This window comes from Beta vulgaris, chromosome 4 (assembly GCF_026745355.1).
Source record: "Beta vulgaris subsp. vulgaris cultivar EL10 chromosome 4, EL10.2, whole genome shotgun sequence".
NCBI lineage: Eukaryota > Viridiplantae > Streptophyta > Magnoliopsida > Caryophyllales > Amaranthaceae > Beta > Beta vulgaris.
The window spans coordinates 55,151,647-55,174,880 of record NC_079205.1 but is presented as its reverse complement, the minus strand read 5'-3'; the positions used below and the strand labels follow the sequence as shown (position 1 = coordinate 55,174,880).

Sequence of the window (23,234 nt, the reverse complement as noted above, 5' to 3'; positions counted from 1 at the left end):
TGATTAAATATAGTTTCCTTGCTAAAATAGATATTTCTCACTTATTCATCATTAAAGTTAAGCAGGGCCATGATTTTCTTATATAATTAATATTGTATAATACTTATTCAGTTAGATGAAATGGGGAATGATGTAAGATAAAATATATCATCAAAATTGTGGTCATTTTAGGGAACTACAAGTAAAATAATTATCTTATAATTTTATATAAAAGTAATGTTACAATTTTTAAACCATAAATCGTGTGGACGATATTAGACTGGAAAGAGAGATATCTAATGAGCATTGCGACACTAATTTAGAAGGTGAATCAACAAGATGAGTTAATTCTCAAGCTTATATGTAAAAAAAAAGGGGGATTTATAAGTATTCAAGTTTAATTGGTTTATAATAGAGTGAAACTGTTTTGAAAAGATCAAATAAAGTTATTGAATTGGAAAAGTTGTTAATTTATTTAACTTTGTTTTGGTTTTTTTTTCTTTGATGTAGAAGATAATATTGAAATGTACATCTTATAAAGAACCTATAAAACACACATATATTATACAAGTAGTGCGTATTTATATTTGTTTACATTTTCTAAATTAGTCTTAATGAATATTAAAACTTTAGTTCGCTTAATATATTCGAAAATTGGTTTTAGGAAGAAATTAATGAATAAGGGTTAATTGTGGACCATTGAAGTCACTTGAGGTAGTCTTTGGGAGGTGAAAAGTAAATTGAGAAACCCTGTATTATACTCATTCCGTCAGATGGAATGGGAAATAAGGTATGATACAATATATCATCGAAATTGTGATCATTTCAAGTAGCAATGGGGAATAGGTATTTAGGAAAAAAGTAGAGTGGGGAAACCCTGTATGATACTCATTCCACCAGATGAAATGGGGAATAAAGTATGATACAATATATCATCGAAATTGTGGTCATTTTAGGTAGCAACGTGGAATAAGGTATTTATACCCCGTATGGTACTCATTCCGTCAGATGGAACAAATTTCCTCTGAGGTTTCAAAAAAGGCAATTTTAGTTGGTGGTGTGTCAAAAGTCAAGGACAATCCCTATCGCATGGTGGGTTTGTATCTCCCGAGACCAGTTCTCAGTCATGGCCAATTTTATGTAGCCATTTCTCAGTCATTGGTAAAAATTGCCTAATAGTACTCCTATATCAGAAAGATAATGGGAAGTCTAATACTTTAAGGCCATTTCGAGGAAAAAATGAAGATGTAATGTAGAGAGAGTTTCTGAGACGATTGACCCCCCACTGGTTACTGGGACGAAAACCAATGTGCAAATTTTCTCCCTGTTGAGGCGGTTGAGATCCTTAACCTTTACCATCTCAACCCTTAGATGATGGCTTTCTATGGGGCTCACCAAAATTGGTATGTTCTACTAAATAAGACCATCACTTTATTAATTTTTTTATGAATTCCCATACAATTGTTGGCGATTCTATTGTATCGGAAGTGTGGAAGAAAATCTGGAATTTCAATCTTCCTCCTAAGGTGTTGTTGACTTTACTTATGATGATATAATTGCTTCTGACTATATTATACTTCCTCCGTTCTTTTTCTACTGCAGCAATTGGGTTTTCACGCTTGCCAATGCTCAATTTTTACTGTTAGTATCTTTATTTACTATTTAGTAAAATTATACACATTTGTATTTTGAAATTATATCAAGACGAATATAACAATACCCCCATGACTATATTTGTCTTTACATAAAAATAACAATATATAGCGAAAGGGTATGATAGTGAATGAATAGTGTAAAAATCTCATTGTTATATTAGGATGAAGTAGCTTCTTAAAACATTTTGTTTTGCTCTAAAACGAAGTCTTCCAAAACATATGAATATCATGTATCTGTTAAACAACTTTATAATTAATATAAATGTGTATTTCTCTTAAACACAAAGTTTTTGATCAAGTAGACGTAAATAATCATTTATATGTTTTCAATGTAGCGGATATATAAACATTTTTATTGTATTAAAGTTCCCGTGCATTATGCACGGGTCCAAAACCTAGTTAAAACATTAAAATAGATTGTAATAAGGCAAGATTGTAACACATGGCTATTCATCGCATAGCTCTTGCCTTGATGCAAATAAATTAAAGTCAGTGGAGTCCAAAGCTAAAGACAGAGCTTATTCAAAAGGTGCCTTTGATTTTGCCTTACTAATGTTAATGTGTTACTATTTTCTATTTTCTCCCTACGTCCCATAACCTCTTTACATTTTCCTTTTTTATCTGTCTCATAATACTCTTTACACTTTTATTTTGGCATTTGACCCACTATTATTTTAATTATTCTACCTTTAAACTATTTACCCACACTCTTTCTCCTCCAAATAAAATAATAACACTCTTATTACCTACCAACTCTAACCATGATCCACATTTTCTCTCTTTAAAATAAAATAATACTACTTTTACTAACTACTAACTACTCACTCCTATCACATCTACTTTTCAATAAAATAACAATTGATAACCAGACAACAACTTATGATCTAAAACTACATGCCTCATAAGTGTCAGAGTATTATAGGACGGAGGGAGTATTAGATTTATAATTTAAACATATAACTATTTTTGAAGCTTGTGCGTTGCACAGGTTGTTGTTTAATTTAATTTTTTGCAAATTTTCTAATTTGTTAACATTATTGATTTTTTGTTGTTGTGAATTAAGATTTTTCAACACCATTGTATTTATATACTTCCTCAATTCTTTTTCTATTGCAACAATGGTAGTTTCATTTATTGAAATTACCATTCCACTTTTGGCAAAAAAAAAAAAACAACTATAGTTGACAACATCGCATTTACTTTATATAAATCAAATTGCCTCATAAAGTTACTTCATTAGAGTTTTGCTTATCCCCTACTCTAGTTAACCCCTCTATGTTAAAGTACCTATTTTTTGTTTAATTCTCTTAAAACCAAGTCCATCATTGCAATAAGAAAAGATAGAGAAAGTATTTGCTTGTCATCATACTTTAATTTATAGATTTGTTATTGTGATGTATAAATTTTATATTTTTGAATGTTCAACTAAATATTGTAGCTAAGTCTATTATTATTAAAAAGTATCCCATAATTGGGAAGACTAACAATAGCTAACATAGTTTTAACATGAAAAATGTTCAAATGATAATTTAAGAAAGTAGAGGGTAATAATTTAATAAAAGCAGGACAGGAAGAATAGAGAAAAATATATGAGTTACAGCCCCAACTTCAACTTTTAATATCACACATAAACACTAAGGCGTATGTGAATATACGATGAAAAAGCCAAAAATAAGATCATAGCGATGGTATCATAAATAAAATAAATTAAATATAAAGTTAACCTCTATTACTAATTGAAAATACTATTTAAGAGAAAAAATATCTTCATTAATCATGACCATATCAAGAATTATCAAACTTCATCTTTTTTTTTATGATATGTGATCTCAAATAATCTAGAAACTTGAACCTTGATTTTTCTATTATTTTAGTAGAATTAAGTTCTTTGAGAAAAAAAAAAAATAAGATATGACATATAGATATATGAAAAAGAAAAATATAAAAAATTATGTATATAACAAATATCCTAGAAATAAAATAATTAGTCAATTGCATAATATATCTGCGATGTCGTTGACAAACTTTCATTTGATTTTTCATGTAATTCCATCATGGTATGTTATATGTTCAAAACTATATGTATGTATTTTTTATAGTTATATAACTCAATTTTTAAAAGTATGATTTTCAAAGACATAATTGCTACTGTCACATGCATACGCTATTTTTATAGTTTCTGTTATATGTATTTAAAATAAAGAATAAATGATACGTTATTGTTCATCTAAATAAATATATTTTCATAAGTTGTAAAACTATATTGTATATGGAACTTATTTCCAAACATATTTTGAACACTCTCCGATGGTAAAAAAGATTATAATATTGCGAATTAGGTAGCAAAAGTTATATTCAATTTACATAATTGAATCATTTAGTTTGTTTATTTAAAATGATAGTGTACTATTCACTTATTAACAACACCTTATATGTATTTATATCTATATCAATCACTACTTTAAAATTTTTTTAAAAAGAATGACATGTCATGATTAGATAGAGCTCTCTATACTATTCTAATTTATTTTTTAAAATCATACTCTAATTTTTGCATCATAAAAAACTCTAGTATATATATGTAACATATTATCACTATACATTTTAATTTTTATTTTAGCAACAAAGTTTCCTTAATAAATTTTGTTGCAATACTAAATTGTTTTGGTTCAGTTGAGAAAGGCTGGTGTTTGGATCCTCTAAGAACTTTAGAATGTAGAGTTTGAGCAATATTAACCATTGAATAAAAAATCAATGACTCATATATTATCTTTTTGAAACCCCCTCTATTTTTTCTCATTAAAATCCACCTCCTTATTTTCTCACATTCCACCAATATAAGCCATTGGTTTTAAAATATATAGTTCATATACGACTCTACATTGTAGAATTTTATTAAAACTCTAGATCATCCGAAATTGTAAGGCTGAGGTTGTGAAAGACGAATGTTTAATCTTGTAAAATGATATAGTCACAATGTCATACTATAGTACACTATAGTTATAATTATTATATAACTATTATATTTATCTAAGAGAAAGATTAAATAATATCTTACCATTCATCTGGTTCAATAAATGTTCATGAGTTGTAAAACTATATTGTAAACATATTTTATTTTAAAGTATATTTCAAGCACTCTCAAATGTTAAAAAATTATAATGCTTTAAATCATGTAGCAAAAGTTATTAAATTTACATAATACAATAATTTAGGTTGTTTGTTCAAAACGAAACTCTAATTTCTTGTTATCCAAAACTCCATTTATGTATTTAAATCTATGTAAAACTCTATTTTTTTTAAAAAAATATTCAAAATAAAAATGAATGATATGACTATCCTACGTGGCGCTCTCTATTTCATAAGTTGTATAATTATATTATAAATAATCTTATTTCGGAACACCTTTCGAGCACTATTTAATGGAACAATAATTCTAATAATTCGAATTACGTAGCAAAAGTTATACACAATTTGTATATTATAATAATTAGGTTGTTCATTCGAAACCAAACTCTAATTTTAGCTTATCTAGAATTCTTATATGTATTTAAATCTATGTAGAACCGAAATCTTGAAGAGCTCCATCTCTTTTTGAAAACTAAGCTCTAATTAGACACTAGTACTCTTATCTATCCCCCATCCCACACAAAAAAAAAAAAAACCGAAAACTCCATTTAATTTTTTTTTCCTTTGGTGTATTTTCAACCCTTCATCTAGAACTTATAAGTCCTTGATTTCCTTTTTCTTTCTATTTAATAAAGAGTTTATCGTGTAAAAGACCACCTACTTTTAAATTAAAATTAAATAATGATAAGTCCAATATTAAAGAGAGAATTAGTTCAACAATAGATTAATTTCTTTCGGTGACTAATTTAATTATTTAATGACTACATCTACTTTTATATTAAAATTAAACCTTCTCTTTTAATAATTTTTATTTAAAAACGAAATGTGTACACCTAAGGAGGATTCCATCTCCAGTCTCGACTTTCTTTGATAAATCCCCAAACGTTAAAATCTCACCACTCAAGATTGAATAGTGGAGTAGTGAGAAATAAATTTTGCCATCTCAGACTTTTGGCTTGTTTTTTCGCAGTAAAATTCCATATACAGTATATTCCCCTGAAGAAATAAAGACAAATCAAGAATCAAGAATCAAGAAGTGTAAAATGTTGAGAAAAATATGATAGGTTTTCCACCGACTTAACTTTGGCTTTTCTTTAACCGACGTTATTTTGTTTGGTATAAAAAAATTTGGGTCTTCGCGTAACGTTTAAGAATTTCTGTCTGCAAATGGGGTCCACAATCCAATGAATGGAGTAAGAAAAATGGCTCAATTCTTCTACCAATAATCAAATTTTATATTCGTCAAACAAAATAAAGGTACTATTTTTACTCAATATTCTTACTTTTCTTGAGTTTTTCTTTTTACATTTTGTACGTATTCTTTGAATAATTGTGTAGAATTAAATAGTTCTTACAGAGAAAATCTGCAAAAAAATCGACACTTTCTGAAAACTGGGATGTGGGAAATCTTCTTCACTTGTTAAGAAAGTTACAGTTGATTTCAAAAGTATCGTTTCTAATTAACATTGTAATTTTGTTGATTATGTTAAACTTTTTAGGAATTTCCCTTTTTTTTGGGTGATTTAATTCAAGATATTTAGTTAATTAGAAGATATATTGGGATGAAAGAAAAATGGTAGGGGTATTTTAGGAAGTTTATGAAAGATATTTTGGGTCAGAATTCAGAAAGAAGATGAATGCATTTTGTGCATGTTCTTGTTAAACCTTGACTTGGTCCAATCTCATAAAATCTCAGTTAATGAATGAATACTACTACTCTACTAGTACTACTTGGCTACTTGCTAGACGTTAGTTTCTAGGAGTTAAAATTCTGATGCATTATTCCGTGTAAAATGTGACTTTGACTTTCGCACCTTCAGATATACTTTTGAGTTCGATTTAGAAATAGTTGTATCATTTCATGTTTTCACGTTTGTCTATACATTATTTCGAACATTATTATCTCTAATTATCAATACGTAAAAATTATAGAAACTTGATATTAAAATAATATACATTGACAAATCTAACAAGACCTCATATGACTATCTAAAATATAAATCATCAAAGACAATCAAAGTGCAAGATGTGAATCTTAAACATTATACAAATGGTGCAACTATTTTTAAAGGAGGAAGTATCAAATACTATCTTTAGCTTTTTCGTTTGCAAAATTATAAAAAGTTGGTAGTTTAAAACTTAAAAGTACCGGTTATTTAAAATAGTTATAATTATGGTCAAAGCGAGATAAAGGAATGATGCAGTTGTTTTAAAGTTGTAACTTGAGTCCTCCTCTTACAGGTACATTTTTTATGTAAATATGGTAGAAGGGAAAGCGTATGTGGTAACCATTCCTGTAAATGAACAAGTCAAAAATCAGAATTCTCCTACACAGAAATATGCAAGAGTAGTTTCAAATGTATATAGTGATGATATATATTCGGGAGGTTCAGATTCCATTGTTGTACAGAATGAGAATGCATCTAATATCTTGGAACTTAGCGTAAGCGTAAATTCTGATGTGTTAGATGGTAGCAGTAGTAATCAAGTTAATTGTGGTGAAATAACATCAGAAAGTTCGGCAAACTCGTGGGAAACCTGCTGTAGTAGTGATGATAACATAAGTAGGATCCAGATTGGTTCTATTTCTAATGGAATCCTGACTTTTACTCGGGAAATTCCTGAGCATGCTTGCACAACTGAGGTCCGAAAGGTAACGTTCAAGATTCGAGTTGAACCAGAGGATTCTGAAAGAATACCTTTGAAGCAACAGTCTACCTCGGTGATTAAGGGCTCAAAGAAGAGAAAGGGTTTATGTGGTAGGAAGAGAGATGATAGCTTGCATCAGTTGATTTTTGGGCGTAATGGGATTCCAGACGGGTCTAAATTGACATACCGTGTTAATGGACAAGACCTTCTCCAGGGATACAAGAAAGGGAATGGTATTTTCTGTGATCATTGCAGTAATGAGATTAGTCCTTCAGGTTTTGAAGCTCATGCAAAAATGTCTGTCAAAAAAAGACCTTATCAATATATATACTTATTAGATAAAGGGTGTTCACTCCATGAATATGCAATTCAGTTAAATGAACAAAATCAGACCGCTCTGAAGAAGAATGATGACAAAATCAGAACAATCAGACTGACACGAGCAGTTAAAAAATCTGGAGTCGATAATGGCAGGACCTGTGTTTTGTGCTCAAGACATGATCACAGTGTCAACAAATTTGATGACAGAATTATTATAATCTGTGAGCAATGTGAAAAGGGATACCATGTTGGCTGCTTGAGAAAGGGTGGGCTTTGTGATCTGAAAGAACTTCCAACAAGAGACAAGTGGTTCTGCTGTTATGATTGTGCCAGAATTTCCGTCGCTCTGAATGATCGTGTTGTCAGAGGCTCAGAGGCAATTCCATCATCCGAATTAAGTAAAATAAACAGGAAACTTTTGGAGAAGGGGTTGTGCAAGGTTGCTGATGATGACGCGCAATGGCGTTTATTGAGTGGAAAACATTGTATTTCTGGACATCTGCCTTTGCTGTCTAAGGCTATTTATCTGTTTCGAGAAGGTTTTAGTCTTGAAGATACACTTACAGGACGTGATCTTATACCTTTGATGGTCAATGGAAAAAACGCTTATGGCCAGGATTATAGAGGAATGTATTGTGTCATTTTAACTGCTAAATCAGTTGTTGTATCAGTTGGTGTTCTTAGAATTTTTGGCCAAAAAATAGCTGAGCTTCCTCTTGTGGCTACAAGAAAGAGATATCGCGGCAAAGGGTATTTTAAAGCATTGTTCTTGTGTATTAAGAAGTTGCTTTGTTCTTTGAAGGTGGAGAAATTAGTGGTTGCAGCAGTAGAGGAAACTAAAACTATGTGGGTAGATAAATTTGGTTTTGAAGATGTGAGTCAGGAGAAGTTGGTTATGTATATGAAAGAGTTTCGATTAGCAGTATTCAGTGGAACAGTCATGCTGGAGAAACAATTAGATCAGCAACAGATGGATTAATAATAGGTACCTGTTTATTTTGTATTATAGGAGTCATTACAACTTCAAAATCTTGAGAATATGATGATGATGTGTGAGGTTTCGTAAAGAGAAACACCAAAAACTTATATGATAATCTCATTACAACATTTCTATGTGATTAGCTGACTCTTGAGGTGTGATTAATTACATTTTTGATAGATATGTGGCCATGTGGGTGACTTGTTTTTACTCTGTCTTAATTAATTTATTACGGGTTGGTTTTTTATTTTTATTTTTTTTAGTAAGGGTTAATTTGAAGTATCACTTTTTTTTTTGAATCAGCTGCATTGCGGATATTGACCCCCAAAAAGAAACAGTAGGTACAACCAGTTTTGTTGAAAACACGATAGCGTTAATAGCGGATGTGCACCATTTATCCATCGTCAAATATTATTCGACATGAGGCTAATAGCGTCCATAGTTAGAATTCGCTATTTTGGTAGTGATTCATCATCTATTCCATTCCCATTATGCATTTTAAATTTAACACCTAATGTACTATATAAGTTTAAAAAATATATACAAGGGGCCAAAATGCTCTTATCATTTTGTTTTATTCATTTATGTATTTCCAACCTTTTCTTCTGAAGAGAGAATGAACCACTTGAAGAAGATATATTGCATATTTGTATCAGAAATTGATAATCGTAAGTGCAAAATTATACGTTTTGAACCGTCTATCTAAAGACTAGATAAAAAAAGAGTACTTAAATCTTGACGTAACTTTTATTTCTACACCTCATCTTTGCTTAAAGGATGCTCCTTTGTTTCTAAATAAGTATATCATCGTAAAGCATTAAAACAAAATATAAAAGAAATTAAATAGTGCTCTTGAGATTATTATACAACAAGTAGAGCTGGGCATGGGCCGGGCTGGCACGACACGATTTGAGCTCGGCCCAGCACGAGCCCGCTATGAGCACGACACGGCACGCCGGAACGAGTCGTGGGTCGTGGGCCGTGGGCCACGCATGAACAACATTCTAAAAGTTTGACAGGAACCCGGCACGAGCACGACGGGCCGTCCCACAAGTTGGCACGTTTATTTTGGTTAAAATTTCATAATATTTAAAATTTGTATAAGACACGATGGCACGGCACGTGGGCCGAGTCGTGCATGGGCCTTAGATTTTACAACTTGGCACGAGCCCGACACGGCACGAGCATTTCTTGGCCCATTTTGGCACGGCACGTTGTGGCACGAGGCACGCGGGCTTGGCACGTGGGCCAACAAGTATGATCGATGCAATTGTAACTTCAAATTAATAATGTACTCTATCAAAATATCAATTGATGCCCATTTAATGCATCCAAAATTTATATATAATCATTACATTATCATTATCATTATCACTATTATTATTACTATTATTATTATTGTTATTATTATTATTATTATTATTATTGTTGTTATTATTATTATTATTATTATTATTATTATTATTATTATTATTATTATTATTATTATTATTATTATTATTATTATTATTATTATTATTATTATTATATGTAAATTCTTAATTTTATGTGGTGGTTTAGGAGGGAATGAAAATATAAGATGATGTTTAATAGGTCTTTTTATAATTAGTTTTTGGTATTTATGTTTCATTAAACCATCAACATCGAGTATTATCAACAACAATTACCGTTAACTATATATATAAAAAATATATTGAAAAAACCGGATAAGTAAAGATGAATTGCTATCTTTTCCCCCTAAAAATATTATCTTTGAAAGACTATAATTCATGGGCATAATCCTCAAGTATATACGAAGATAAATTATGATCGTTTATCACTTTATTTACACCGACTTTAGCTATAATTTTTAACCGACTATATTGTGTATAACGCAAAAAAATAATTTGTGTTTCATAGAGTAAAAAAAAGGGCGCAAATTCTCTCGTGGAAACCAATTTACTACCCTTTAAAGTTCAAGGTATGTTCTTTTACTTTTTTCAACTCTACATAATTAAGTGTTTGAATTTTTGTAGCCTTTTCCTTTGTAATTCAAGAACTTTGATGATTGAATGATTATTTTGAGAGTAAGTGCAAAAAATTCACACTTTTGAATAGTGGAAAATTTTCTTTACTTATTTGTTAAGGAAGATATAATAATTAAGTACGATTAATTAAGATTTAAGGGTAAGCAATTATGGTAGTATTTGTTTTGTTTCTGTAAATAATAAATAGATTAAGAATTAATGATGTCATTTTTTTTTCCTTTTGATGAACAAGTATCACTTGTGGCATTGTGGGGTTTGTTATTAGGGTTTTTTTATTAGGGTTTTGGACTTTTTGTAATCAAGAATCAAGGTAATACTTGTATAAGAGGTTTTTTTTAAAAGAGATGTTTTTTCGGGGAGGTTTGAGAAGTCTATTTAAAAAATGAACAGTACAGTAGGTGACTTTTAATATAAATTGTAATGAAATTGTTCATGTGAAAGACTACAAATTTATAATAGTGATATACAAAAATATATAAATAACCAAATTTATACGCGAATTAAGTCTTAAAGTCACACACCTAATCCGTAGTTCGCCAGTTCAATTCGTTTGTTCTTTTTGAACGGAATAATATATATTAAAAAGTGAAACTTTGATCATATATTATCACCATTATATTAAAATATAAAAAATTGTCATGCAACATATATTTCAAAATGTCAACGTGTACATCATTACGTGAAAATAAGTATATTAGTGGTTAAAGTTGTAAGTCTTTGTTATCTTATACAGTTATACTTAATTGTTCCCCCTTATCTCCAGTTGATTTGAAGCTCTGTTTTTTAACAGGTACATAGTCTCTTAATATGGGAGAAGAAAGAGTTACTGTGCTAGCATTACCTGTATATGAACAACTGAAAAATAATAAAGCTCCAAGAAGGGTTGAGTTGAAGAGGAAGCTAGATTGTGTTATTATTCAAGCGTTAGGAGCATCATCACCTATGAAGAAATATGCAAGAGTAGTTTCAAATGAGCATAAACATAGTGATGATATATGTTCAGGAGTTTCAGACCCCGTTATTGTACAGAATGAGAATGCATCTGATATCTTGGATATTAGTAGTATCCCTAATTTTAATGACTTAAGTGGCAGTAATAATCAAGTCAATTCTGGTGAAATTACATCAGAAAGTTCAGATAACTCATGCAGCGCGAGCTGTAGTGATGAAAAGATCAATAGGAGCTATGATGGTTCTAGTAGAGTTTGTACTGTGACTCGAAAAATTCCTACACAGTCTAGTTCTACAGGGTTCCTAAAGATAAGAATTAAATTCCAAAATAAATCAGAGGATTACAAGAGCATTGGTTCTACAAATCTGAGTCTCACGAAGGTTGAATGTTCTGAAGATGAGCTATGTGGTGGCAAACAAGGTGTGTTACCTTCACAATGTGTAGGGGAAACTTTGAATCAACAGTCTACCTCGCTGTTGAATGCGACTGAGAAGAAAAGGGGTGAAGGTAAGAAGAGAAATGATGATCTACATCGGTTGCCTTTCCAGTCTAATGGGCTTCCAGATGGGAGTTATTTGGCATACTGTGTAAGGGGACAGAAGATTCTTGAGGGGTACAAGCAAGATAATGGTATTGTTTGTGGTCATTGCAGCAATAAGATTAGCCCTTCACAGTTTGAAGCTCATGCAGGAATGGCTACCAGGAAAAAACCTTATCAACAAATTTATACAGCCGATGGGATTACACTCCATGACGTAGCGATTTCCTTAGCTAATCAGAGTCAGACCACTCTGAAGAACAATGATGACAAAGAAAGAGAGATTTATGATTCTTCAAGTAGGTCTAAGCCAATTACTAGGACACGAGTGGTTAGGAAATCTGACATTGACTATGGCGGCACCTGTGTTCTATGCTTGGAAAATGATTTCAGTGTCAACAATTTTGATGACAGAACTGTTATAATCTGTGATCAATGTGAAAAGGAACATCATGTTGGTTGCTTGAGAGAAGATGGGCGTTGTGATCTGAAAAAACTACCCGAGGACAAGTGGTTCTGCAGTTATGATTGTGACAGAATCTTTGTTGCTCTCAATGATCGCGTTGCCTGTGGCTCTGAGGCGATTCCATCATCCGAGTTCAGCAAAATAAACCATAAACTTTTGGAGGAAGGATTGGCTGAGGTTGCTAATGATGATGTACAATTGCATATATTGAATGGGAAACATCGTCTTCCTGAACATCTCCCTCTCCTGTCTAAGGCTGTTTATCTGTTTAGAAAGTGTTTTAGTCAGTTAACTTTAGAGGACGGGCGTGATTTGATACCTCTGATGGTCCATGGAAGGCATATTGCTGGTCAGGATTTTAGAGGAATGTATTGTGTAGTTTTAACTGTTAAATCAGCTGTTGTGTCAGCTGGTCTTCTTAGAATTCTTGGGCATGAAGTAGCTGAGCTTCCTCTTGTGGCCACAAGAGAAAAATTTCGAGGGAAAGGCTACTTTCTAGCATTATTTTCGTGTATCGAAAAGTTGCTTTGTTCTTTGAAGGTGAAGAAACTAGTGCTTCCAGCAGCAGAGAAAGCTAAATCTATGTGGGTAAATAGATTTGGTTTTGCAGATATTAGTCAGGAGAAATTGTGTATTTATACCAGAGAGTTTCGGTTGACAGAATTCAATGGAACTGTTATGCTGGAGAAACAATTGGAGGAACAATTCAGTTAATGGTGACTTCATTTTTTCTTTTAATTATTGTAGGAGTCATTAGAACTAGAAATTCTGTAAGATATTGATGATATGTGAGGTTTCACAAAAGAGAAACTTCAAAGCTTATATAATTGAACTGTTATATTGTTGACAGTTAGGATCATATGTGATACTTATTTTTTCCAAATTGAGGTTTTACCTGTTGCATTGAAATTTTTTCTTAAGATTACATTTCAGATTGCTGCTTAAAATCACTAGTAGAGATTACAAATAATTTATTTTTATTAGTACACTTAGCCATCTTAATCCCAGGTACAATACACAACAATTGCAGAGTCGATGATCATATAACTTATATCTAACAAAAGAAATCAAACGGCATCTTCGGAGTCGAATAATCCATAGAAAGTATTCTTTTGGCTACAATCGCGTTAGCTGCTTCTGTATAATGAATCCCATCCCAACTTACAGATTGAGATCCATTGTTACAAGGTTGGGAACCATAATTACCACAAGTCATATGGATATTATAATTATATGGAGGTCCACCAGATCCACAACAAGCCATTAATGGACTTGAGAATCCTACATAATCACACATTAATCAATTGATTAATGCATCCACATTAGCATGATAATATATCGTATTCAATAATATTTTAGCTTCTTATAGAACTTACCGTGTTTCACACCATGGCTTATTATGTCGTACTTGATGGAGTATATGTCAACATGAACAATTGTAGCATCTGCTAACTCTGATTTCATCTCTTGGCACGAATGCAGAAGTGCTGCATTAAACAGTTGTGCAGCAGAGTTGTAACTTGAGATGCATCCTGCTGTGTCAACATCGCCTTCTTTATGTTGTACTAACGATAGTTTCTGAGGTAGACAGCCTAACGGCCCTGTGTTGTGAATCCAAAATTTCCTTCCTCCTTGATCATACAATGTCTATGCAAACATTAAAGCAACACACTTTTTGAGAAACACGCGAAAGAATGTAAGAAGAGAAAAAACATCAAGGGTGCACCATCTTCTATTTGATAAAGTATAAACTAGACTAACCTTCACTGCTTTCTTTATTTCTCCAATTACCAGAGGAATAATTTTGACGACTTGTGCATATGAATGATTTTTGGAGAATGAATCAGCAAGGTCATTTTGCCCAATATCTATCATGTAGAGCGCATTTCGGAACTGTTGTTCATCAAAAAACCCTTTTGCTCCTGTCATACCAGTCATTCCATGGAAAAGCTATATGACTTGCATATAATTACTGTTTTAAGCATAATACTGAACTCCCCTCCTGACATTTGACTAGACACCAATGCAAAAGACTAGCTATCCAGTTTTTTTTTTTATCCGTGATGTCATGTAAGAAAAGATGTATGATCTTTTCCCTCCGATAGCTTTTCCATCAAATTATGGAAGTATTTTGCCAAGATTTATATTTCATAAACCAATTAAGCACAACTTATTTTTTTTTACTAATACGTAAATATAGATACCAATGGTCAAAGGTGTATCTCAGTCTCTAAGAGCCAGTATAGATTAAATATTGTAACTAAAATTGGGACGTAGGGTATAAAATTGTGGAAAGTGCTCCGAAAAACACAAGAGAGCGGAAAGTGCTAGTTCATCAGTAAAGAGAGTTGTGAAAAAAGGGATTAGTAGTTCAAATTTTTGTTACTTATGAGTTAGAGAACCACCTGTCGCAGCAAGTTCAAGGGAACGGCTTCTGAAATGATGAAATTGCATAACCTGAACATTCAAAGCAAATGGCTTATATTCAGGGAGTGTAGTAGACCCTACTATAGCAAAATTCGCCCCGTTTTCGAAATTAGACCCCAATGATTCCAGGTATGGGCTCAAAAATTTTGTATTTAAACTTTGGCCTGCATAAAACAGCCATATGGTTAGGAATCTATTAATATGAATAATGTGGGAGCTGATGTTGCTTACAAGACAAAAATATTTGGAACCTATTTTTAATCACTTGTGAGTTGTGAACCGACATACATTATTAGTTTATTACCACTATGCACATAGCAGATCTAAGGGACAAAGATTTGATTTTTCCCGAGTTTTCTGAATTCTGACATGTAGATCTACCTTTAGAAAAAAAAAATAGAAGAACAACAGATTAACATGGGAAGATGCAATCTCATCTTGTTCTTTTCCATATGCACACAAAACAAAAGTAATCTTCTCCTTGCCAAAAGATCCAACTTATGAGATTTCCTTCATCTACAAGTTTTTTTCAACATATCTGGATTGTAGATCAAATCAACTACAATTATAGGTAAGAAACTGTAATTACAATATAGATACTTATGAGGTGGGATTAAAAAGTCCAATCAGGAAAATTTGGGGTTTTCCATACTAATAACGAGTGTTCAGAGATTAAAGTGCTAATTTCTACGTACGTCGCTTAAGAGATTAGATTCTTTACCTAATCTCTAAGAGTTGGCAGGAGTTATAGGAGGCATAGCAATGAGCGCGTTTAGGTTCAGGTAACATGCTCTATAGATCTTACTAATTGAACTAGGTGACATCTACTATTCCAGGATTTTGTAAATTGATCTATGCTAGATTGCTAGATTACTTTTCCCGAATCACCGCCCTTTAATTGCTAGTTTGCTATCAAAGCAAGATAAAGACTACAAGAGCCAAAGCTTTCATAAGACTAAAAGAAGAAAGCATGAAAAAAGTTGTAACTTGTAAACAATAAGAATGAAAAATTGGTAGCCATTCTTTTATAGCAGAATTGACATATTTTCACCCTAATTAGAGATCTTGGATACAAAATTTTGAGGGCCTACAAAAATTTAATTCTGATCTACCACAAAAATCAACACTCCTACTTGATTAAAAACAGGAGAAAATGATATATCATGTGGTATTTGTCCCAATTCAGATTTTAGATAACTATCAGACAGGATTCAAATCTTAAAAAAAGGTGGGGACTGGACCACTAGTGTCATCAAATACTGGGAAAAGGTGTACAATTTCTTTGATTCAAATTTTGAACCATTGCATAAATAAAATCCCATGAACCCTTTTTTTTGGAAACACAAAACCTAGAAAAATGGATTTTAGGAATAAGAACAAGCATGACTGCCTATGAGTAAAACAATGAACTACTATACTATCATTTGGGTAAGTTTTTTTAGTCTATTTAAGCGTAAGCTGACTCTTATTCCTCCCAACATTTTTGCTGATTCACTTAGATTACAGAGACAGCAATGTACTAATATTGTAAATTAATTACTAAGTTTTTTTTTTTAGTATAACTAAAGTGGCAAGTTATAGATCATTGTTTAGAAGAACGAAAGGAAATTGTGGCATGACCATCTGATAAGGTTACTATATATTGAAACAAAATTTCCTTTTTTTAGATTGGGTAAGTAGAAGAGCCCTACTAGATTGGAACCTCGAACAGGTTGTTCCTACCCAACTACACAAGCAATGCCTTATGGAGTGAGGAGAGCCTCCAAAGTGCCTCTAGTAGGGTTTGATCTCACAACCTCAATAGTGTGAGATACAAACTTTATCACTAGACTAGCAACTACTTAACCCCTTAAAAAAATGAAAAAAGAACTAATTGGTATATTGAGCTAGCATAATATCACTACTTTACGACCTCAACTTCAAAATAATGATCGTATTGCCTTGAATCTTGATAAACGCATTACGCCAATAGGACCCTCCAATAAGTCTATTGGAATTGGCTCTCTATCAATAGAATCTCATCATCCATATATAAGGAATTGGTGTGGTATATTCATAATTTCATGTTTTCAAACAGCTTGCATAAGCATTACACATTTTCATATAGAGTACACTCATTTCAAGAGAGGTACTATAGGAAATTCAATCATGATTTATCACTTCTACGGTTGTATCCTACTCAAATTAAACCATCATGATTCTACCAACCCTTACCCAATTCCTCCTAGCGAGAAACATAAATTTGTTCATACTATGTTCAAACTTAAATCACATTATGTACAACATTTAATCATTCGTCATAAACATTAATATTTTCGTATACAACATTTATCATATTAAGACTATAACTGAACAAAGGCAATGAAATAACTGTAAAAGGACCCACTCAACCAAAAATTTAAGCTGATAGTTGAACTTCTACAAATAGTTTAATACTCTATCACACCCCCTTACGCAAGAGCCCACATACTTGACACTAAATATTCCACTTAAAAAGGAAGGGTAGATAAAATTTGAACCCGTGACCTTTATGTCACGACTAATATCATATTAAAGGAGCAACGCAACTAAAAGATTAAGCTGACGGTCGAATTTACAGGAATAGTTTAATACTCTACCAATAACGATAAAAGAAAGCAACTTACAAAGAAAATCAATGATAAGTCGACCATCAGAAAGGCGGCCAGCAGGGCGGCCAAAGAAGGAGCGACCATTAGGAGGATTGATCTGGTAACCGAGTCCAGAAGTGAGTCCACCAGTGTCCGAGTTGGAGTCACCAAAGTTAAATATTACAGGAGTTTTTTGACACCCACCAAATGCAACACCAAAATGCATTTCAATTACTACTAATACTACCATTGATGACAAAGTAACAGTAACAAACTTCATTTTTAGTATTTTTATCAATCACAATTTTAGCCAAACTGAAAGTACCCGTCAAAAAAAAAAAACAAACTGAAAGTAGGACAAATTTGAAAGAGTATACAAATGGTTTTTATAGCTAAAAAAAATGGAATTATGTCATTAATGGTGGTATGATGTCGGTTAAGAGTTAAGAGTTAAGAGTGTGGTATAGAAATGAGAAATGGTTGTAAGAAATAATGGTAGGCTTGTTGAGAGTGAGACTATATTGTGGGTCCTATATAAGCGTCGGCGATTTGGGAAATTGAAGAGAGAGAGAGTAAATGGATAAAGAAGAGAGGAAAATAACAGAAGCGCCAAATTATGAACTGGATTACTGCTTACTTGCTTTTGTGTCTTCTACAGCTTCTACCTTACTCTAACTTCATGACTTCATCTCAAATTATTTGCTTCCTTCATTCTTTTACTTCCTCCGTTTCTTTTTACAATTCGACTTGTATGGATCTGGTTCAAAGTAAAATGGAAAAATGGCCCGTAATAATCCAACCTTTTACCGGTCCGCTCAAAATGGTCCCAACTTTTATTATTATATAATAAACCGTATTTTGGGGGTATTAGCTTATGATGGACCATACCCATGGGCAACCTGAGAAACAGGTTAACCTGAAGCACGTGAAACTCACGTGGGTTTAATTCCCTCCCAAACTCAGTTTAATGCTTTTTCTCTCTCTCCTTCCTCTCTAACCTCCATTAATGCCTGGCATTCCTTCCTCTCTTACACTCTTCATCTCTTCATCTTCTTCTTTCTTTCTTTTTTAATTTCAGAAATTAGCTACTAGATTAGCCTCCATTAAAAACGATTAACTACGATTGGGACAGTAGTGCAGAAAATTCGATTTTTTGAAGACAAAAAGACGATTGCAGGTATTTCCTCATTTAACTTTTGAAATTTGATTTTTTTATTTACAGTTAAATTTGTGGAAATTAGCTTCTTATTGTTGAATTATTGAATTTCTGGGTAGGTTAAAGGGATATGGATTGGGTTTGTTTGAGATTTTGGCATGGTGGGCTGTTTAAGTCAACTAAAAATGGGACCGCGTATGTGGGAGGGGAAGGTAAAACATACCCAGTTGATCCTGATGAATTATGTTGGTTTTTCTTAGAAGAGATGGCAAAGGAGTGTGGTGGTTATAGAAATAACGAAATGATTTATTACTTGAAATCTGGTTGTTCACTGGATGATGGTTTGAAAAGGGTGTATGATGATGCTAAGGTGAGGACTATGACTAAAATTGTTGAAAAATCAAGGTCCATTGATCTGTTTGTCTTGCATGGAGTAGATGAACCTGATGTTGTTAATGATGTGTTGTTACCCCTGCCACAACCAACCCAGGACAGACCCCAAAAGCCCATCCCAAGAAGGGCACCACTAAAACCTGATAACCAAACCAAAGATACCCCACAAGAAGAGGCCAACCTGAAAAAAGTGGCCCCCAAAAAAACACAGTCAGCCAACTTTTCTCCAACTAGGAGTAGTCCAAGATTCTTATCTAAAAAGAATACACAGTCAGCTGATGTGCATATTGATTCCACCCACCAACCTATTCTTAGTGCACATGATAACCTTAGCACTGTGCATATTGAGACAAACAAGCAGCCAACTCCACAGAAACTCCATACACCCTCAAAGGAAGCCAATCACAATATCTCCCATCCTCATACATCTGAACCTGCTGAAACTGTTGTTAACACACAAACCTCAACTGCCAATCACTATATACCTCATGAGTACTGGAATGATCCCAGGCCAGATAGCCCCCTTGGTTGGCAAGAACTGATTGGTGATGAGGTAAGCTCTAGTAGTGACAGTGATCCATTGTATGAGCCTGAAGGAAGGCAGATTGAAGGTGAGGATGAACAGTTGGATGAGCTTGAGGGTGAATTAGAGGGTGAGCTTGAGGGTGAGTTTGAGGGTGAGTTAGAACAGCCTGAAGAGCTTGATGATGATGAAGTATACACTAGTGATGAAGAATATCTAACTGCAAAGAATAGGGTGAAAGTTTGCAAAAACAATTTGTTAGAGATTGTGGAGGAACTAAGAAAGCAGGCAGATGAAGGTTTTATTGCTACTAACAGCAATAAGGGGTCTAGGGCTGATGATGGACAAGCAAATGAGGGTGGTTATATGAGTGAGTATGAGAACTCTGAGGATGAAATACACACACCAAAGGGAAGTGATGGAGAAGTGGAATTAAATAAAAGAAGAAGCAGAAGGTCAGTGGCTGTTGATACTGCAAGTGTGGACTTTAGGACCTTTCAGTGGAAGGTGGGGCAAAGGTTTCCAAATAGAGAGTCTTTCAAACAAGCTGTTGCAAGTTTTGCAATTATGCAAGGTAGAAACTTGAGGTTTAATATTAGTAACAAGAAAAGAGGGCAAAGATTAGGTGCTTGTTGCATTGCTTGGATTCCCTTTCAAACTGTATTCTTCTTGGGACAGTAGAAGGGCATGTTTTGTTGTGAAGACTATACAGAATGAACATACATGTTGCAGGAACATGAAGAAAAATATACAGCTGAAAAGCACTTGGGCAGCACAACAGTTGCTTGAGGTCTTCAAATCTAGACCTCACTGGCCAGCATCTGAGATAAAAGAGACTATTAGGAGGGCTTACAGGGTTGTTGTGTCTAGGGATTTTGCCTACAAAACTAAGAGGGAAGCCCATAAACTGTTGCATGGGTCAATGGTAGATCATTATAACAAGCTAGGGATGTACATTCAAGCATTGAGAGTAGCAAGTCCAGAGTCACATATTGTTCTTTTGATTGACAGTAGTAATGAGGACAAACCACCAGTTTTCCAGAGATTGTTTATGGGTTTTGATGGACTGAAGAAAGGATGGATAGAAGGATGCAAGAGGGTTATATGCATTGATGCATGTTTTTTGAAAACCTTTTTGGGGGACAACTCATGGCAGTTGTGGGTAGGGATGGTAATGATCAAATGTACCCCATAGCTTGGGCAGTTGTAGAGGGAGAGAACACAAGTTCATGGGAATGGTTCATTACAAAGTTACAAGTCCATTTACAGTTGGAAGATGGTGATGGATTAGCCATACTAAGTGATGAAAATCAGGTCAGTTTACATTTACATATCCATTCACAGTTGCTTTTATTTCACCCTACTTTTTTTATACTTGTCTGAATTAATCCCTTGTCTAAATGTATAGGCTATACTCAGTACAGTTGCAAGGTTGTTGCCAAAAGCAGAGCACAGGCATTGTGCCAGGCACATCTTTGCTTTGTGGCATAGGACCTTCAAAGGTGATGAAATGAAGGAGCTTTTTTGGAGAGCTGCCAAATCATATAACATCTCAGACATGAATGAAGCACTGGCAAATATGGAGAAGGTCAATCCTTTGGCTGTTGTGGGGTTCAAAAGCTACAATCCAAAGGTATTTTGTAGGGCACACTTGAAAGATACTATGAAAGTAGATGTGATAGTGAATAACCTTGCAGAAACTTTCAATGGGTATATAATCAATGCTAGGGTGAAACATTTGATATATATGCTAGAGGATATTAGGGTTGCCTTAATGCATAGACTAGTTATGAAAAAAGGTGAAATGGAGAAGTCCAGTGCAAAAATTTGTCCTAGGATTCAAGTTAAACTTGAGAGAGAGAAAGAATTGGCAGCAAATTGCCTCCCCTGTCCTTCTTCCACAACTTTGTTCCAAGTGAACCAGTTTATAGATAGCTTTGTTGTTGACATAGAGAAGAGAACTTGCACATGTAGAAAGTGGGACATGACTGGCATTCCATGTTGTCATGCTGTGTCCTGCATTTACTTCTGCAATAAAGAGGCAGAGGACTATGTTGCTGACCACCATAAGAGGGAGATGTACCTAAGAGCATATGCATGGTCCATCCCACCATGCACAGGTGAAAGGCATTGGCCTGTAATGGCATGTCCACTTACCCCACCTCCAATAAAGATTGGGCCTGGTAGACCTAGACTGAACAGGAGAAAAGATCCATATGAAAATCCTAAGAAACCTGGAAAATTGACTAGGCATGGGTTAGAAATGACATGTTCAATTTGCAAGGAGAAGGGACACAACAAGAAGAGGTGTCTTAACAGAGACAGACCTGTTCAGCAAGAGCCACCAATGAAGAGGCCAGTAGGTAGGCCTAGGGATAACACTAGATCAACAATCACAACACAACCCTCAAACACAGCCCAACCCATAATAGCAGAGCCCTCAAGAACAGGAAGAGGTGGCAGGGTTATAAGGGGAGGCAGAGGGTCAAGAGGTGGTAGAGCTGGTGGTGAAGGAAGGGGTGGAAGGGCTGGTGGTGAAGGAAGAGGTGAAAGGGCTGGTGGTCAAGGAAGAGGTGGAAGGGCTGGTGGTCAAGGAAGAGGTGATGGGTCTACAGGAGACACTGGGGCTGAAAGCAGAGGTAGGGGAAGGGGAAGAACCAGAGACAGAGGCAGGGTAATGCTCATCACATGGATTTTTCCTTGAATGATTTTGATTTTCCAACATCATTTTGAAACTTTGCTAATATAATTCCTTCTAATTTTAGGTTCCTACTGGATTTGGTGTATTATTTGGTTCAGATGGGAGTGCTTTCACTAATGTAAGTGATTTGGTGCATTAGTTGGTTCAATGAATATTGTGCTTGCTGTCTAACATCTGCTTGTGGTGACAGGTTCCTAGAGTAAGGGCAAGGCCTACACCTGTGGTGGTTCCTTCATTTGCAGCAATGAATAATCCACCTTCAACTCAAGAATCAGTAAATGCTCCCCATTAGAAGCCCATGTGAATTCCTTTTTTGCAAGTCCATGTGAAGCCCATTGGTGAAAGTCCATGTAAAGGACTATGTTGCAAATCCATGTAAAGGCTACTGGTGAAAGTCCAGTCCATTTGAAGTCCTTTTTTGTCAAGTTTAGTTTGGTATTAGGATTGAATTCAACTAACTGTAACATTTTGTGACTTGGTTTATTAATGATTAATTAGTTGATCACCATTGCAAACATTTTGTGGCTAATGGATGAGTGTTAGAATGCAAGGACTGAAGGACTTCATATATTTCACTTTAAATGCTGCCACAGAATTACATTTTCCTCAATTAACACATTAACTATTTAAACCCTACACCCTATTACATGAATTTAACTTACACAACTTAAACCACCCTCAATTCATTTTAATAGATACACAACCACAAATGTAATGCAACAAGCAATTA

At 33.8% G+C, this 23,234-nt stretch overlaps 3 protein-coding genes across 4 annotated transcripts; 2 read left to right on the top strand and 1 right to left on the bottom strand.

The window, feature by feature from the left end:
- The first annotated feature begins 5,647 nt into the window (after positions 1-5,647).
- Positions 5,648-13,552, top strand: LOC104890665 (hypothetical protein). Of its 2 annotated transcripts, none has more exons than XM_048641781.2 (3): positions 5,648-6,020; positions 10,612-10,672; positions 11,530-13,552. In XM_048641781.2, the coding sequence occupies exon 3, from the start codon at positions 11,547-11,549 to the stop codon at positions 13,407-13,409; it is 1,863 nt and encodes a 620-aa protein (XP_048497738.1). In that variant the 5' UTR covers positions 5,648-6,020; positions 10,612-10,672; positions 11,530-11,546; the 3' UTR covers positions 13,410-13,552. The 2 variants fall into 2 exon arrangements, with proteins under 2 accessions (XP_048497738.1, XP_019104521.1); XM_019248976.3 differs by lacking the exons at positions 10,612-10,672; positions 11,530-13,552 and adding exons at positions 7,005-8,718; positions 9,016-9,324 and having other exon boundaries at positions 5,812-6,020.
- Positions 13,553-13,655: 103 nt separating this feature from the next.
- LOC104890666 (GDSL esterase/lipase At1g09390) lies at positions 13,656-18,440 on the bottom strand. Its single transcript, XM_057394380.1, has 6 exons — positions 18,087-18,440; positions 17,768-18,055; positions 15,101-15,286; positions 14,457-14,617; positions 14,072-14,342; positions 13,656-13,976 (listed from the first exon to the last, which is right to left on the bottom strand). The coding sequence occupies exons 2-6, from the start codon at positions 18,009-18,011 to the stop codon at positions 13,750-13,752; spliced, it is 1,089 nt and encodes a 362-aa protein (XP_057250363.1). The 5' UTR covers positions 18,012-18,055; positions 18,087-18,440; the 3' UTR covers positions 13,656-13,749.
- Positions 18,441-20,919: 2,479 nt separating this feature from the next.
- LOC125496290 (uncharacterized) lies at positions 20,920-23,088 on the top strand. Its single transcript, XM_048641771.2, has 4 exons — positions 20,920-21,117; positions 21,212-22,477; positions 22,569-22,622; positions 22,695-23,088. Exons 1-4 carry the CDS (start codon positions 20,920-20,922, stop codon positions 22,794-22,796), a joined length of 1,620 nt encoding a protein of 539 aa, XP_048497728.2. The 3' UTR covers positions 22,797-23,088.
- Positions 23,089-23,234: the final 146 nt, after the last annotated feature.